Below are 15,093 nucleotides of genomic sequence, written 5' to 3' on the forward strand. Positions count from 1 at the left end.
ATTAAAATGTAGCTTTGCATTAATAGCTGACTAATGTCACTCATGAAAAGAAAATTTACTGAAAGATTACCTGGCAATTTGCTAGTATTAAAAAAAAGTTCATCTAATTCTACTGACAAATTATCACAATGACCAACAATTACTGTACTTTTATTTTCAGAATTCAGTGTAACCATCATGTCGTCCTGGCTGGGAGGGCTACGCTGGTTTGCAGGTTTGCGCTTGGCCAAAGGGTGGGGGCCAGTGGGTGGGTGGGTCATGTAGGCAGTGCAGCCTTGTGTTTCCGTACAGCCTGCATTAATTGCTTTTGGGTGGACATTTCTCTGTGGCCCACCAAAATTTTCTCATGGCCCACTGGTTGGTGACCACTGCACTAGAGTAATGAGATGTCTAAGTTTGGGAATTAAACAACCAATACTTTTTCCTAGATTTGTAGCAACTTAATGATTTTTTTAATGAATGACTTCAGTACCATTAAATAATATATAAATTAGCTTGTTCATGTATCAGATAATGCTAGGGCTGTAACTTAATCTTTTATTCCTTTTCCTTGATACTTTTATCAGGGAGAAACTAAAAACATATACAACTATTTAAAAATCATCACTACTACAACAAATGTATATAAGTGTCTCAAGTAACAGCAAATTTTTATAATTTCTTATCTGTAAATTAGCAACTTCATCATTTAAAATATATACAAACCTCGTAGTGTTCATATTCATCTGCATCAAATGTTTTGAAATCAACAAATCCATGTTGTAAGGCCTAGAAAAAAGCATATCAAATTCTCATAAAGCTGTTCATAAAAAAAGAATCCAGTCCCTTCTGAAATAATATAAATGGAATTAGTGCTTATTTTACATCTTTAGAAATTGTTTTATGATGTTGACAGTGTTACAATCAAGACAAGCTTGTTACTTGTTGTAGAGTTTGTGACTTAGCAAAACCAAAACTATCTTGAGTCAAACTTTCCATTTTGATCCAGAAAGAATAGTTAACTAAGAGTGATGGGATGAAACAGACTGTAATAGAAACAAGGAACATATTGCTAGAAATGCTACCTTTTATCTCTCCCAGTGATTAAATTCAGAAGATAATATGTGCTTCTTTCTTAAACTAGCAACTTTTTCTTGTAACTCTCTTTAGGACGCTTTGAAATTATCCATCAAGAGGTGTGGCAAAAAAAACAACAACAATCCAGTCCACTTTCTAAAAAGGTTTAACATCTTCTTAGAACATAACACCTAAGAAATTGGAATTTTATTGGGTGTCATTGTTTTTCATGGTAACCCGCCCCCCCTTTCTCACTAGCAGCCTAAACAGACATAAGAAAAATAATTATTTTAGGATTTATTTTCACTACTCTAGATACTGCATGTTCTTTGTTCTGTCCCAGTCTGATGTTCAAATATTGTTAATACTGTGAAGCAACATCCCTCCCCTCAAAATGGAGTAGAGACAAACTGGGGCTGCTTCAGACAAAGTACCCCTATTGGTTTTATTTGTTCATAGGCTGGAAAATGTTTTTAAATGGACATTTAAAAAGGCTTAGCCACCTGCCCTCCCAATCTATGTTGCTTTTATTCTTAATTATGTCCTCAAAGGTATTTAAACTGTGTAAAAAAAAGAAAATAATAAAAAACACCCAACTGAACCTTCTGAAAGATTACACTTGACTTGAAAAATGAATGGCAAACTAGGGCTGATCATAGCCTACCAGTGTCCTGTGTTACATTCTTGAAAAATATCTAAGAAGTTATTTTCTTGCCTCTGAGCACTGTAAGGTTACCTTTTTTAGTCCTTGCAGACAGTCGAGAATAGATAGATTATATGTACAGTTCCCAAATGAAGCATCCCTATGGAAAGAAAATATTAGCATGTTAGAGGAACAGAGAGCAGTTATGTATCACAATAACACTGAAGGGAGTGATGTATGGGCCCCAAACAAACAGACTTCAGAGGATAATTAGGACTGCAGAAAAAATAATTACTACCAACCTGTCTTCAATCAAGGACCTGTATACTGCATGAGTCAAAAAGAGGGCTGTGAAAATATTTACAGACCCCTCACATCCCGGACATAAACAGTTTCAACTCCTTCCCTCAAAACGAAGCTATAGAGCACTGCACATCAGAACAACTAGACACAAGGATAGTTTTTCCCCAAAAGCCATCACTCTGCTAAACAGATAATTCCCTCAACACTGTTCAACTATTTACAAAGTCTGCACTACTATTACTATTAATCTTCTCATCACTCCTTATCACCCATCCCCTCCCACTTGTGACTGTATGACTGTAACTTTGTCGCTTGTATCCTTACGATTTACATTGACTGTTTCCTAATATGATTTGATTGCTTACTGTACCCTATGACTATCATTAACTGTTGTACCTTATGATTCTTAACTCTTGACAAATATATGTTTACTTTTATGTATACTGAGAGCGTTTGCACCAAGACAAATTCCTGTGTGTCCAATCACACTTGGCCAATAAAGAATTCTATATTCTATTCATTAAACCTGTAATATCCATTTTGTAATTACAATTAAAATTACAATTAAAAACATAGTAATGTACTATTAAAAGTGTTCTATTTCATTGGATTGCTGTTAAGAGGACAATATATATATTGTCCTGATAGATAGATAGATAGATAGATAGATAGATAGATAGATAGATAGATAGTCCTCTTACATATGTATGTATGTATGTGTGTGTGTGTATGTGTGCATCTGCTCTAATGTATTTGTTATACATATTTTTGCATATATATCAGTCCCCATTCCTGTGACCTCCAGTTCAACCGACTTCTAAGAAATGATCTTCACAGAAAGAGTATACGCAAGTTCTCTTTAACTTATTAAACATAGTGTTGTTCCTATAAAATAATCAATAGTAATATGAACAAGGCATATAATTTTCTCCTGTGAAAAGAATCTCAGTATTTACAGTTTGTTCACTGAAAAAGCAGAAACCATTTTTTTTTAAAAAAACAAAGCAATTTCTTTGTTAATTAAACTTGCTTATAAAAGGAAAGTTTGAAATTTATACATGGGAAAAGCTAGGCAAAAATACAGTTTCTTCCCCAAGGCTAATGAATAGAATATAGAATTCTTTATTGGCCAAGTGTGATTGGACACACAGGATTATTATTCTATTTAATAATTCACCATTCAATAGAGCTTTACAATGTTTGAAGCAGTATGATCAGGATTAATAGCAAAGGCAATGAGTTATATTAAACTTAAAGATTTTAACGGGGCTAAAGTACAAAACACTACAATATATAGTTGATTTCAATCAAACTGAAAACTCCATAATGTTTTAAAGGAGATGTAAGTTAAAATCAGTTCACATGGAATAGCAACTGAACCTTGAGTGCAAGTTTTAAATGCCTGTCATCTAAGTACTAAGTGTGTGAAAATGATGTACTGCCAGATGTGCTAATTAAAGTTGACTAGTCTAATGTTGTAACAATAAGCTATAATAAATTAAATATGATCGGAGAAAAAGAATCTATTCTCAGAAAAGGTACAAATAAATTTCACGATCCCATTATTATAAAAGATACATTTTGTATAATGGAAGGGCTAACATACCTCTAATACATATCTTATTTAAGTACTTTTCTTTATATTTAAAACCCCCACAAAAACCTGTTTAATTCATTGATTAAAACAAATATTAAATAATATAGCCCAAAGATTATGATTAGAATTTCCAGCTACAATCTAGGTAAACTTGAAAGTGTCAGTAAACTAATTTATACTTATATTTTATTTCTGTGTTATGCAATAAATATCTGAACATTTTCAATTGTTATTTCTACATCAATCTAAAAAAAAAAGGATAGAGGCTCCAACTTAAAAAGGATTTTAGCTAATACTCTTTGCTCAATACCCATTTTGCATGTTTAGTCCACCTTTATAATAGTCCAAGCTGGAGAATTTACAGTCAAAAGCACCTTCTATAGTAGTGTTTTATGGATGCAGAGGATGTTTAGTAAAGGTCGGGTATCAAGATATGGTTAATAAAAATGTGTAATTTTCTAGCTCTTCAACTAATACCAGAAAACAAAGTTGTGAAGTAATATAAATTTGCATAAATAAAATTAAGTTTTCTTGATATGCAGTATAAAAAATTCTGGATGTGAAAATTCCTCCTTAATTGTAAGGGTAAAGCACATATCTCTCTCCTTACCTAAAGCAAGACAATATAAATGATGTATGCCTTGATGTTGTGAGTTTCACCCAAAAAACAACTGAATTAGGAAATATTTTTATGGTATGCAAATTACTGATTATAATATATCCAAATAATTTCAATTATATCCAAACTGCTCTTTGTGTAGCATCTGAAAATTACTAATTTTCTTCCAGAGCCAATTTTTCTGAAACTCTGTTTTTGGATGCAAGTATTCCCATCTTCCTAAAATACACAGAACAACTTTACCCCAGAAGCAAGTAGTCCTTTATTCACGTTCTCTTAAGGATTTGATATAGCTGTCCAGATGTCAAATCTAATTTTATATTGCAACAAATTATCCGTAGCAAATTGATATTTCTTCATGCTGATATTGTTCATCTTCCATGTCAGAAATCAGGATGAATGATTAACAAACAACTATGTTGCTCTTAGGCAACATCAAGATGTTTGATAATATTTAACTGCATACTGCGATTCAGTTGCTAGGTATTTTAAAACAAACAAACAAATAAACAGAACATCTGGGAGAAAAGATATGGAAATCTTTCAAAACACACTGTAGTAGATTCTGTCAGGGCTGAGACCTAACACAACACACAATCTGATTCAGATAATGCTTGCACAATTCAGAAGCCATTTAAAAAATCAAATTTTGGCACGTCCCCATTCAACTATCATTGAGAAATCAAGAAACAGGAGGTTTAAGTGTAGCAATTATATTTAATACTGCTTGACAGATTCTGTTGCCTGTTATGGAGAGAGAAAAAAATCCCCTATTGAGAAAGCAGTTAAAGGGAATTTTGTGCAAGAGGAATTTTGGGACAGTTTCATTAAGAATTTGCTAGCTGTCCCAGTTCTATATAGGCAGGGCAATTGTTATGAAAATAACTTACTTGACAGGCCAGACTTCAGGGATAATTCATACCAATTTTTAGTATAGACTTATTCTGAGCATTTAGGAGTAATCTCTACAGGTAAGTCTCAATTAATGCTGTTACTACAGTATTCTGCTGTGATTCTTCAAAACAAGCCTTTCCTTTTTTTGAGCCTTCCTCAAATAGACCCTTCCTTTTCTCCATTTTGCACAATTAGCATCTACAAACCCAGCACAACTGTGCATGTGCTAGCATCAACCATACACACACTAGCCTCACGCTAATTGCATTTTGAATCATATTAAATAAAATCTGGTATCAATTTTTAAAATCATACTAGATCAAATTTCACATTTTGGACTGGCACGATCGCAACCTACTGTACCTTGCAGTCTTGGTGCTAAGTAAGGTATAAAAACAGGATTCAGGGTATAAACAAATTTATATTTGGTAAGTTTCCTGCTCAATTGAGCATACCGAAGACACAATATTAAGTGCTTCATCTTTAAGTTAGTGTGATATAATTTTATTTGTAAAAAGTCATGCAATGTTGAAATTGTACATGTCGTATAGGATCTCTCTCTCACCCTCTCTGCCCCTCCCTCCCTGTAGTGTTTTCAAAGATATCTTTCTATTTTTCATGGGCTATTTCTTGTGTTTCTGACTGTGGACCATTTATAGAGTGAAATACCCTTCTCTTTCTTTCCTGTATTACATTTCAGAGACATGATCTTAGGACACTTTAATGGCCTCTATTTAATGACACTGTTTTACTTCACTGAGATTTGGGAAACCAGGATTCAACCAACTCCAGTTTGGGGGAATAAGGAAGGTGCTTGGTACACCAACTTGAGCTTCTGGAAGAAATCTAAAAAATAAAATAAATTCAATTTCCACATCTGGTGAACTGAGCAAAGAGACACACATTGGAATGTATTTTAACAAATTTCTCTACAACCTCATTCTCAGAGCACTGAAAGGTTTGCAGAAACAGCTTATGAAGCCACAGCTAAGGAGTTGGTACTATAAATCTCTAGAAGTGTATCTGTCTTTCAAAATGAGGGATCCTTATTTTTATTTGTACAGGAGAGAAGCATGTTCTGACAAGACCAGAATATATTTGCAATACACTATTAACAAAGCGTTCACTGTATAATATATTCTTTCCCTAGCAACAAACATCAAGATGGGCCACTCACTCATGTAAACAAAGAAACATTCTTCAGTGTCAGATATGCTTTAAAGCTCTAGAAATTGTATATGTGTGTAATACATTCTTTAAAATCGTTCTTCCACTATTTCCTCTAATGTATTAATTACATTTTCGAATTATTCTTTGCTCAGAGCCATATGGATTACTGTAGTGTATAGCACTGTTTCATTGTTGGATAATTTTTCATTAATGAAACTCATTCAAAGTGAATAGGTTATCCAATTTAACATACCTATGGTATAATCCAATCACCAAAATTAAATTATTAATTATGATAAGTATGCTATCCATTATATTTTTGTTCAGATTGAATGTTTGGGCTATTGAAGTGGTACATGTCAAAAAGCATACATATATATTTGGCAATTCAGGCATGCATGAAAATGTTTTCCCTGGTTACTAGTGATGATTACATTTAAGATGTAATAATCTAGTGATTATTATGTACATTCAATTTACAGCACAATAATTGAAAGATCATATCTGCTCATACGCTTTTAAATAAAAAGATCATTCAAAATTAAATCAGATTATTTAAAATATTTTCTCTACAAGATTCAAATACATAACACATTAACAAAAATTCATTTCATTATTTACTATGAATAATGTTTATTTATTATATGAGAAATTAGTGTGCCTTTTTATTACACAACAGCACAGGAGTTTAAGGAGAGCATTTTTCTGTAACTTTTTCATATGTTCTAGAGATGAATTTCAACATAGCATGGTTCAAGAGAAGCCTTACTAAAATATATGAAAACATATTGCCGTAGGCTTTTACATTTAGAGATATCCCTGTATTATATTGTCCAATGACGAATTCTTCAAAAATAAACCAATCAGAAGTCCCCCTAAATAATCAGCAGGCAGGCACAAAGATAGGAACTGTTATTCTTTAAAATTTCTTCAAAATAGACCAATTGGACAAGGAACCAATCAGGAATCAGCTTTCTTGAACGATGTGACATGGCTCACTCAGATATCAGCTTGCCAGGTTCAAATACAAGAACCTCGTCATCCCAGTTCAGAGGCCTGTGCTGCTGAAAGTACATACAAAACAGCTGATTCTGCGCATGCCAGCCATATCAGTATAAAAGAAAACCATTCATGGTCATTCAGCCCCAAAGCTCCTCAATACAGTGAAAACTTGTTTTAGCAGACTGATGCAACGGACTACTTGCTATAGATCCTAACGTCATTACATAAATAATGTAAATTGATGTAGATAACATACTAGCATCATGTATGATGATCTCAATGCATATGACTCACACTTGTGATGTCCCATGATTCAATTCAATGAATAACTCAACTGAATTCCTAAATAACAGATATACTTCTTCTCACCTAACCTATAAGACTTAGGTTTTTTTATATGCGCTTACATTTCTTACATTTAACCATTTAAAGGAACAATATTTTGAAATTTAGTGCCTGTTGGAAAAAAATTAGAGCCATGTCTGATAAAGCTAATAACAGAATCAAGAAAACATTGAGCTTTTTCCATTCCAGAGGCTACAGGTTCATCCCTGCTGCTATAAAACTGTTTACACCTAAACCTGTTCCTCAGATGCTTTATGGTTTACAAGTATGCAAATATAGTACCTTTAAACCCGTAAATATTTTTAGTCCAAGTCTTTGCATGCTCTCGTCAAGGTTCTATGCTTTGTTTTAAATGCTCTGATATGTGTGGAATCAAGAAAAGTTTTCCTTGGAGAAATAACCTGCATTTGTCACTTCTCTCACTGGTTAAAAATTTCCTTCACCTATCATGACCTCTGTGATCATATTAAGAGCAACTGCGTTCTTTTCGCTGATGATGTAAAGCTGTTCAATACCACAGACAATACTGCTACCCTTCAAAAAGATCTTGACTGTGTATCAGAATGGTCAAACAAATGGCAACTTCAAATCTCAACAAATAAATGCTCTGTCTTACATATTGGCAAAAAAAATCCGAAAATAAAATACAAGCTGAATAGTCAAGATCTTGTTGATGATCCAAGCTCTGTAAAGGACCTTGGAATACTCACCTCTAATGATCTAAGTGCTAGAGCCCACTGCAACTACATAGCCAAAAAGGCACTAAAAGTTGTTAACCTAATCCTATGTAGCTTTTTCTCTGGTAATATCACACTACTAACCAGAGCATACAAAACATTTGCTAGACCAATACTCGAATACAGCTCATCAGTCTGGAACCCACATTACATATCTGATATTAGCACAATTGAGAAAGTCCAGAAATATTTCACAAGAAGAGTTCTCCACTCCTCTACTCGTTGTAGAATACCTTATGCCACCAGACTTGAAATTCTAGAACTAGAAAACCTTGAATTACGCCGTCTTCGGTCTGATTTAAGCATGGTATATAAAATCATACATTGCAATGTCCTACCTGTCAATGAATACTTCAGCTTCAACCATAACAACACAAGAGCACACAACAGATACAAACTCAAGGTTAACCGCACCAAGCTTGATTGCAGGAAATACGACTTCAGCAACAGAGTGGTCAATGTCTGGAATACTCTACCCGACTCTATAGTTTCTTCGCCAAACCCCAAAAACTTTAACCTTAGACTGTCTACTATTGACCTCACTCACCCCTTTCCTAAGAGGTCTGTAGGGGGTGTGCATAAGCGCACCAACGTGCCTACCGTCCCTGTCCTATTGTTTCTTTTATTTTTCTTTTATTTTTCTTATATGTACCCATTTCATGTATTCATAACTATGTATACACTTATACTTATTATTTTGTAAACAATTGACAAAAATAAATAAAATAAAAATAAATAAAAATAAATAAAATTTGCTGCCTCCCTTAATTCTGACAACTCCCTTTCGTGATAGAAGACAAACATTTGGCTGACTTGCATTTCTGGCATCCCCTCAGTTTCTGTAGACAAAACCAGAGCAGATATCTGCTCAGTGAGCTTATGATGTAGCATGGTGGATGGACGTATGGATTACTGGTGACTGCCATGGGCGAATTCCGCCTTGTTAAATTCAATCTCACCTCTACAAACTCGACAGAGTCTTTGCCTGGCCTGTTTTGACTTTCTTCCCCAACAACAATATTGAAGTGCCAAATAAATAAATAAAACCTTTTGTGGAAAGAGTTTGTTCTTGTGATAAGAGTCTGTTTGATTTAGTGATTAAGGCAGTGGTATCAAACTTGCGGCATCACATTTTCATCACATGACCTATCCCAACTTTTTCCTTTTCACTAAAACAGAGGTGGGTGTGGCCAGTGCATGATGCATCTGGCTCGGGGGCCGCTAGTTTAATACCCCTGGGTTAAGGCATTAGGTTAGAAACTGGGAGACTATGAGTTTTATTCCTGCCTTAAGCATGAAATCTAGCTGGATGTCTTTGGGTCAGTTACTCTCTCTCAGCCCATGAGATGACCCAGGGTGGGATAAAAATGTTAACAAAATCCAAAACATAAATAAATGTCCTTTAATGCCTCCAACTTGGCCCCGGCATTCTATAATACTCAGTTGAAGATAAAACGTACTCAAAAATAATCTTCAAAAGAAAGCAATACAGTCTGAATTTAATGAGTAGATTGAGGTGAAATAAAAAAACAAACAAACTACAACGGAACAGGAGAAGTATTTACCAAATTCAAGGAGATAACAAGGCACAGTTGCCAACCAAGATAACTTCAGACCAAAATAAAACACGCTTTGTTTCCAGCGTCTGCCAGTACACAGGTCCAAACTCTTATTCAGTTCTCATACCTGTAGCCCAAGAAGAGGATCAAGGCCCTCCTCTCCTGAGGAGACCATGTCTCTCCCTTATCCTCTCCTCCCTGCATGCCCTAGGATGGATAGGGGATGGGCCTGGGTCCTCCTCTGACTGCTCAGCCGACCTCTGCCCTTCCCCCGCCTCCTCCACAACCTACGGAGCCACACTTCCATTCCCTGTCGGCTGTTCCTCCTCTCCCTCAGAGTCAATCTCCACCAGGGGCATGACAGCCCAGTCATTTCTTGGACTTCAACAAGGCGTATTTTAATAAACTCAGACAATAAGTAGAATCTACAGCAGAGAATGCTAATGAGAAAAGGAAAACAAGATGGTTACAAGTTCCTAAAGAAGAATTCTAACTAGGAAAAATAAACAAACAAATAACTGCAGAAGAAACCTATGTGCTCACCCGAAAAGTTTAATGAAGATCTGAAAATAAAAAGATAAATGCAAGAAATGCAAAAGGGGCCAGATCACAAAAGAGCTGCAGAGAGATGGGAACTATAAAGTTGATATTAAGGAAACAAAAACTCTGAAGTAAGGTTAACAAAACAAAAATAATCAGGATACCAGTTACTCAGTGAAGAGGGGAAAATGTTAATGTGCAACAAAGAAGAGACATAGACTTTTCTGACCAAAAAAAAGTATGTTGCTCCAACCAAGGAGCAAGACTGAAGTTTAAGATTAAGAGAAATCTAATACAGAACCCCTCTTTACTTTTGAATGAATTTAAATCTCCAGAACTGCATGAACTGCATCCTAGGAGCTAGCTGGTGGTATGGCTAAATCATTTTGCTAAGGGATCATATGAAAAGGGCTGAACCAATAGGGCTGTGAAGGTGGTAGGTATGCATGCATGCAAATGCATCAATTAAATTTTTTTTTTGAAGGCAGCTGTATTGTATGTATGGCATAGATTTATTTACATTTGATTTCTAATTTCTGATTCACCTCACACAGGTCTGAAAGTGACAGGCAAAGGGCCAGATAGGGCCCAAGGGTTGTAAATTGCCCAGGATTGATTATGATGAAATGCCAAATGGATCCTATTCACAAATGGGGGTGGAAAAAGGAAGGTTCAGCAAACTATAAGCCAACTTCATTGAGTTCGATACTTGGAAAGATCCTAGCATATCACAGAGTTTAATCTGCAAGTAAATGGAAACAATACAGGGAATTCAGGCTACAGCAGAGATTTATTGTAATTCTCGTCAGATTACATTTATCTCATTTTTAAACTTTATAATAGATTGTTTGAATGTGATAGACATTAAGTACCTTTACTTCACCTACAATATTCATTGCTGGATGAAAAAAATGAGCATGCTCGTGTTTATTTACATAACTATTTCAAAGAAGAGAGGATCCAGGAAAGAAGAGAGGAAGGGCGTTGGTACTTACCTGATACGCCCGTTCTCTGTGAGCTGTGAAGAACATCCAGAAGTGGGAGGTGCTTCAGTCTCTTCTGGAAAGGTTGGGCTTAAAACTCCAGGATGCTCCTCCTCCTCCACGGGACACCTCCCCAGCGTCCCCCAGTTTTGCAAAGACTGAGTGCCAAAGTCCGGAACTCATCACCTAATTTAGATCCCTGACTGGAATGGAACCCCACCAGAAAGAAATGGGTGGGGCTGGATGCTCTTCACAGCTCACAGAGAATGGGAGTATCAGGTAAGTACCAACATCCTTTCTCCCATGAGCTGTTCAGAGCATCCAGAAGTGGGACATACCAAAGCTTGGCCTGTCCTTAGGGAGGGACTCCATCTGGATCGAAATCCACTCCTAAACTCTGTGGACCCTCTGCAGGACTCTTCTGCCAAATGAAGCATCTGCTGAGGCATAGACATCAATTTTATAATTTCTGACAAAGGGCGATGATGAAGCCCAAGTTGCCACTCTGCAAATTTCGTCTATGGAAACCCGTGTGGCCCATGCTGCTGATGTTGCCGCACTCCTTGTTGAGTGGGCTGTAATGCCCTTAGGAACTGAGATGGACTGGCATTCTTAACTTTTAGCTATGGTGGCTCTCAACCATCTACCAATGGTCGTCGACGACACCTTGTGTCCTAAAGTGGATGGGTTGAAGGATAGGAATAGAGCCTCAGATTTTCTTCTTCTTTTTTAAACAAATTTTATTGATTTTCAAAGACAATACACAAACAATCAAAACATAAAACATCTTTTCTGAAAGCTGCTTAGTCCTGGGTTACATCTCTTCATACAGACACAAATTCAAATTCATGTTCATTTTATATATCATTCCATATCTTATTACCATTACAAAAGACAGCTTCTCCAGTCTTTTAACTTTCTTAGATTTATTTTATCTCGTCTTAGTTCAGATCATTATGCTTATTATTCTTTGTCTGTTCTGTTTCCAGCTATCTATTTATCTTTTCTCCTTAAACAAAATTTCTCCTGTACACTAATTGGAGTATGACACCTTTATCTCTTTCCCCTAAATAACACTTAGTGTAGTACATAACTTCCATTTGGATTCTGCTTAGTACATTCTAAAGTTACACATTATATTTTAAAGAGAATTTTTTTTTATAAATATGTAATATATTTAAAACAACAATCCATAGCAATTCAAATCTATCATTAATATTAATATTCATTTGAATCTTAAATATTTTACACATTAGTTTTCAATTGAATATCATGCTTTTATGGGAACACTTATAAACTTTCCATAATTATTTCCCCCCCACTTCACATCACTTATATTCTAAAAACATTGTATCATTAAAATGTTCCCATTCCTTCCTACTTCAATTTTCTCATTTATTTCACTGCCTTCCTTTTATTTACAAAAATTTCACTAAGTTACACTGAATATTTTATCCCACTTTTTAATCATGTTGTTTCCAATTTTCTAACATTATTTCTAAGTACAAATATAACAATACAATCTTATGTACCTTTGCAGAATCCCCCCAATTAAGTTTTTTTACCCATTATCTCTAAATGAATCTTGTTTCTTTGCATCTTGCTCCACACCATTGAAGCTTCTCATCCCTTCCTTCCTCCCTTGCTTCTTCTTCTCCCTGCCTTTTTACCCCCTTGTCTCTCCACTTCCCTTTCCCTCTTCTGTACTCCCCCTTTCTGTTGTTTTCTAACATTATATCCACTTTTCATCTTATTTTTCTCTTTTTTGGTTGTTGTTTTTTTAAATCTTAAAGTCTCCTTTTTCTTTTCCTCCTTTTCCCTTTCTTCCCAAAGTAAAGTTACTTGTTCATCAAAGATGGCTTCTTCTTTGTCCCAATCATCTTGTTGCGCAGTCAGTTTCTCGTAGGTGCAAACCGCCATTTCTAAAAATGGAAAAAGAGACTCAAAAGAGCCCTTCCCTTCTTGTTCCTCTTCTTTGTATTTTTTGAATTCAATTTTCAGTTCATCCACAAGTGATGCCATTGTAAAAAGATTTTTTTTCAAAACAACCACCCAAGTGTTTTTAGTTCTTCAAAGATAATTTCCAAATGTCCCAAGGTCACCAAACAGTCCAAATAAGCTATTTCTTTTAGCACTTTCTTCTTTCTTCACTTTCTCTTTCTGGGGTTACAGTTTAGTTACAGAAATTCCAGTTAAAATGCATCTTTTAGAAGCCTTGTTAGTATTTAATGATTCTTTAAAGTTCTAGGCAATCTCCTCCTTACTTCCAAACCCTGCTCAAGTTCTTTTCCTCTCCCTTCCCACTTACATCAAAAAACATTTTTTTAAATGTTCAGAAATCCTTATTATCCCTTTGACATTTAGTTGTCCAGTTTAGTTACCTATTAATCCAAAGTGGTTTTTTCCAATTTCTTTCTGTTCGCTGTCAACGTTAGGAAGGAGCGTGAAAAAAAGGAACTTTCCCTTTTAACTTTCATCCGCCGCTTGTAAATCTCTGGGAACGATGTATCTTTTGCAAATTTTAAGTTCCAGGATATCTTCATTGTTACTTTGCCCCAGTCAGCCAAAAAACTTTCACTTCCTGACTTCCTCCTGCACTTTCTTTCTCGGCTGAGCACTTCTTTGTGGCGGCCATTTCTGATCACCGTTCATACCGCTTTCAGAAAAGGGGGTTTAGCCGGCTAGGGAGGAGAGGTGCGATCCTCTCGACTCTGCCAGATCCCCCGTCTTCACCACCTTCTATGGAGGTGGCTTAGCCCTGAAGCCGGGTGGCTCAGGGCACTCCAGCGGCGAGCGCAGGCAAAAACCGCACATGATCGCGGATTCCTGCCTGCCCCGAAGCGCTGCAAACCGGAACTCTCCAGAGCCTCAGATTTTCAAAATGCCGATGTGTGGTCTAGATAGATGCTTAACGCCCTTCGAACGTCAAGTAGATTCCATTGATGCTCCAGTCTATGAGATGGTTTCGAACAAAAATTTGGAAGCACCAACTCTGTGGAAGACTGAATTTACTTTAGGGGTGAACAATGGATCCAATCTGAGAAACACTCTGTCCGCATGAACCACGCACAGGTCCTTTTTCATCGACAATGCTGCCAATTCAGAAATCCTCCTTGCTGATGTGATCGCAATTAAGAAGACCACCTTATATCTCAGGAATTTGAGACGAAGTCAGGACATCGTTCTCTCTGATGCTGAGCAGAACGGACTGGAGAGTAGTCATCTTGAATTTTCGATAAACCAATGATCTGTTCAGACATTGGAGGTCCAGAATTGCCCTCCAGCCCCCCGAACTCTTTGGGACCATAAACAATAGAGAGTAACAGACTTGACCCCGTTGTTCAGATGGGATCTCTCTAATGGCTTGAATATGCAGAAGATGATTGATAGCCTCCTGCATCAACGCTCTCTTAATGGGGTCCGTGGACCTAGGGCTCCTAATTAAAAAGTTCGGGGGAGAGGATTGAACTCTAGTGCCAAACAAACGTAACAGAGTCCCTGGCCTCCCCGCTGACCTCTATCAGAAGATTCCGACCTATCCTGTCTAAAACTGGGCCTGTAGCCTGATGTTCTCTGTGATATGGGAACGTATGGGCCTTGATAGTAGGGCCGAAAGGAACCTCTTTGAAATGACTGGGGCACTCT

General features: G+C 36.3%; 1 protein-coding gene across 4 annotated transcripts in view; it reads right to left on the reverse strand.

Annotated features, from left to right (window-relative positions):
• CDC14A (cell division cycle 14A) overlaps nt 1–15,093 on the reverse strand; it is an 88,348-nt gene that overhangs the window by 39,637 nt on the left and 33,618 nt on the right. For all 4 annotated transcript variants that reach the window (XM_026700403.2, XM_026700401.2, XM_026700402.2 and 1 more), the window contains exons 6-7: nt 1,793–1,859; nt 706–768 (exon numbers count right to left, since the gene is read on the reverse strand). In XM_026700403.2, coding sequence (XP_026556188.1) covers nt 706–768; nt 1,793–1,859 — 130 coding nt within the window. The remainder of the gene's footprint in view (nt 1–705; nt 769–1,792; nt 1,860–15,093) is intronic.

The sequence above is a fragment of the Pseudonaja textilis genome, chromosome 3, assembly GCF_049901715.1.
Source record: "Pseudonaja textilis isolate UNSWEBS1 chromosome 3, rPseTex1.2, whole genome shotgun sequence".
Taxonomy (NCBI): domain Eukaryota; kingdom Metazoa; phylum Chordata; class Lepidosauria; order Squamata; family Elapidae; genus Pseudonaja; species Pseudonaja textilis.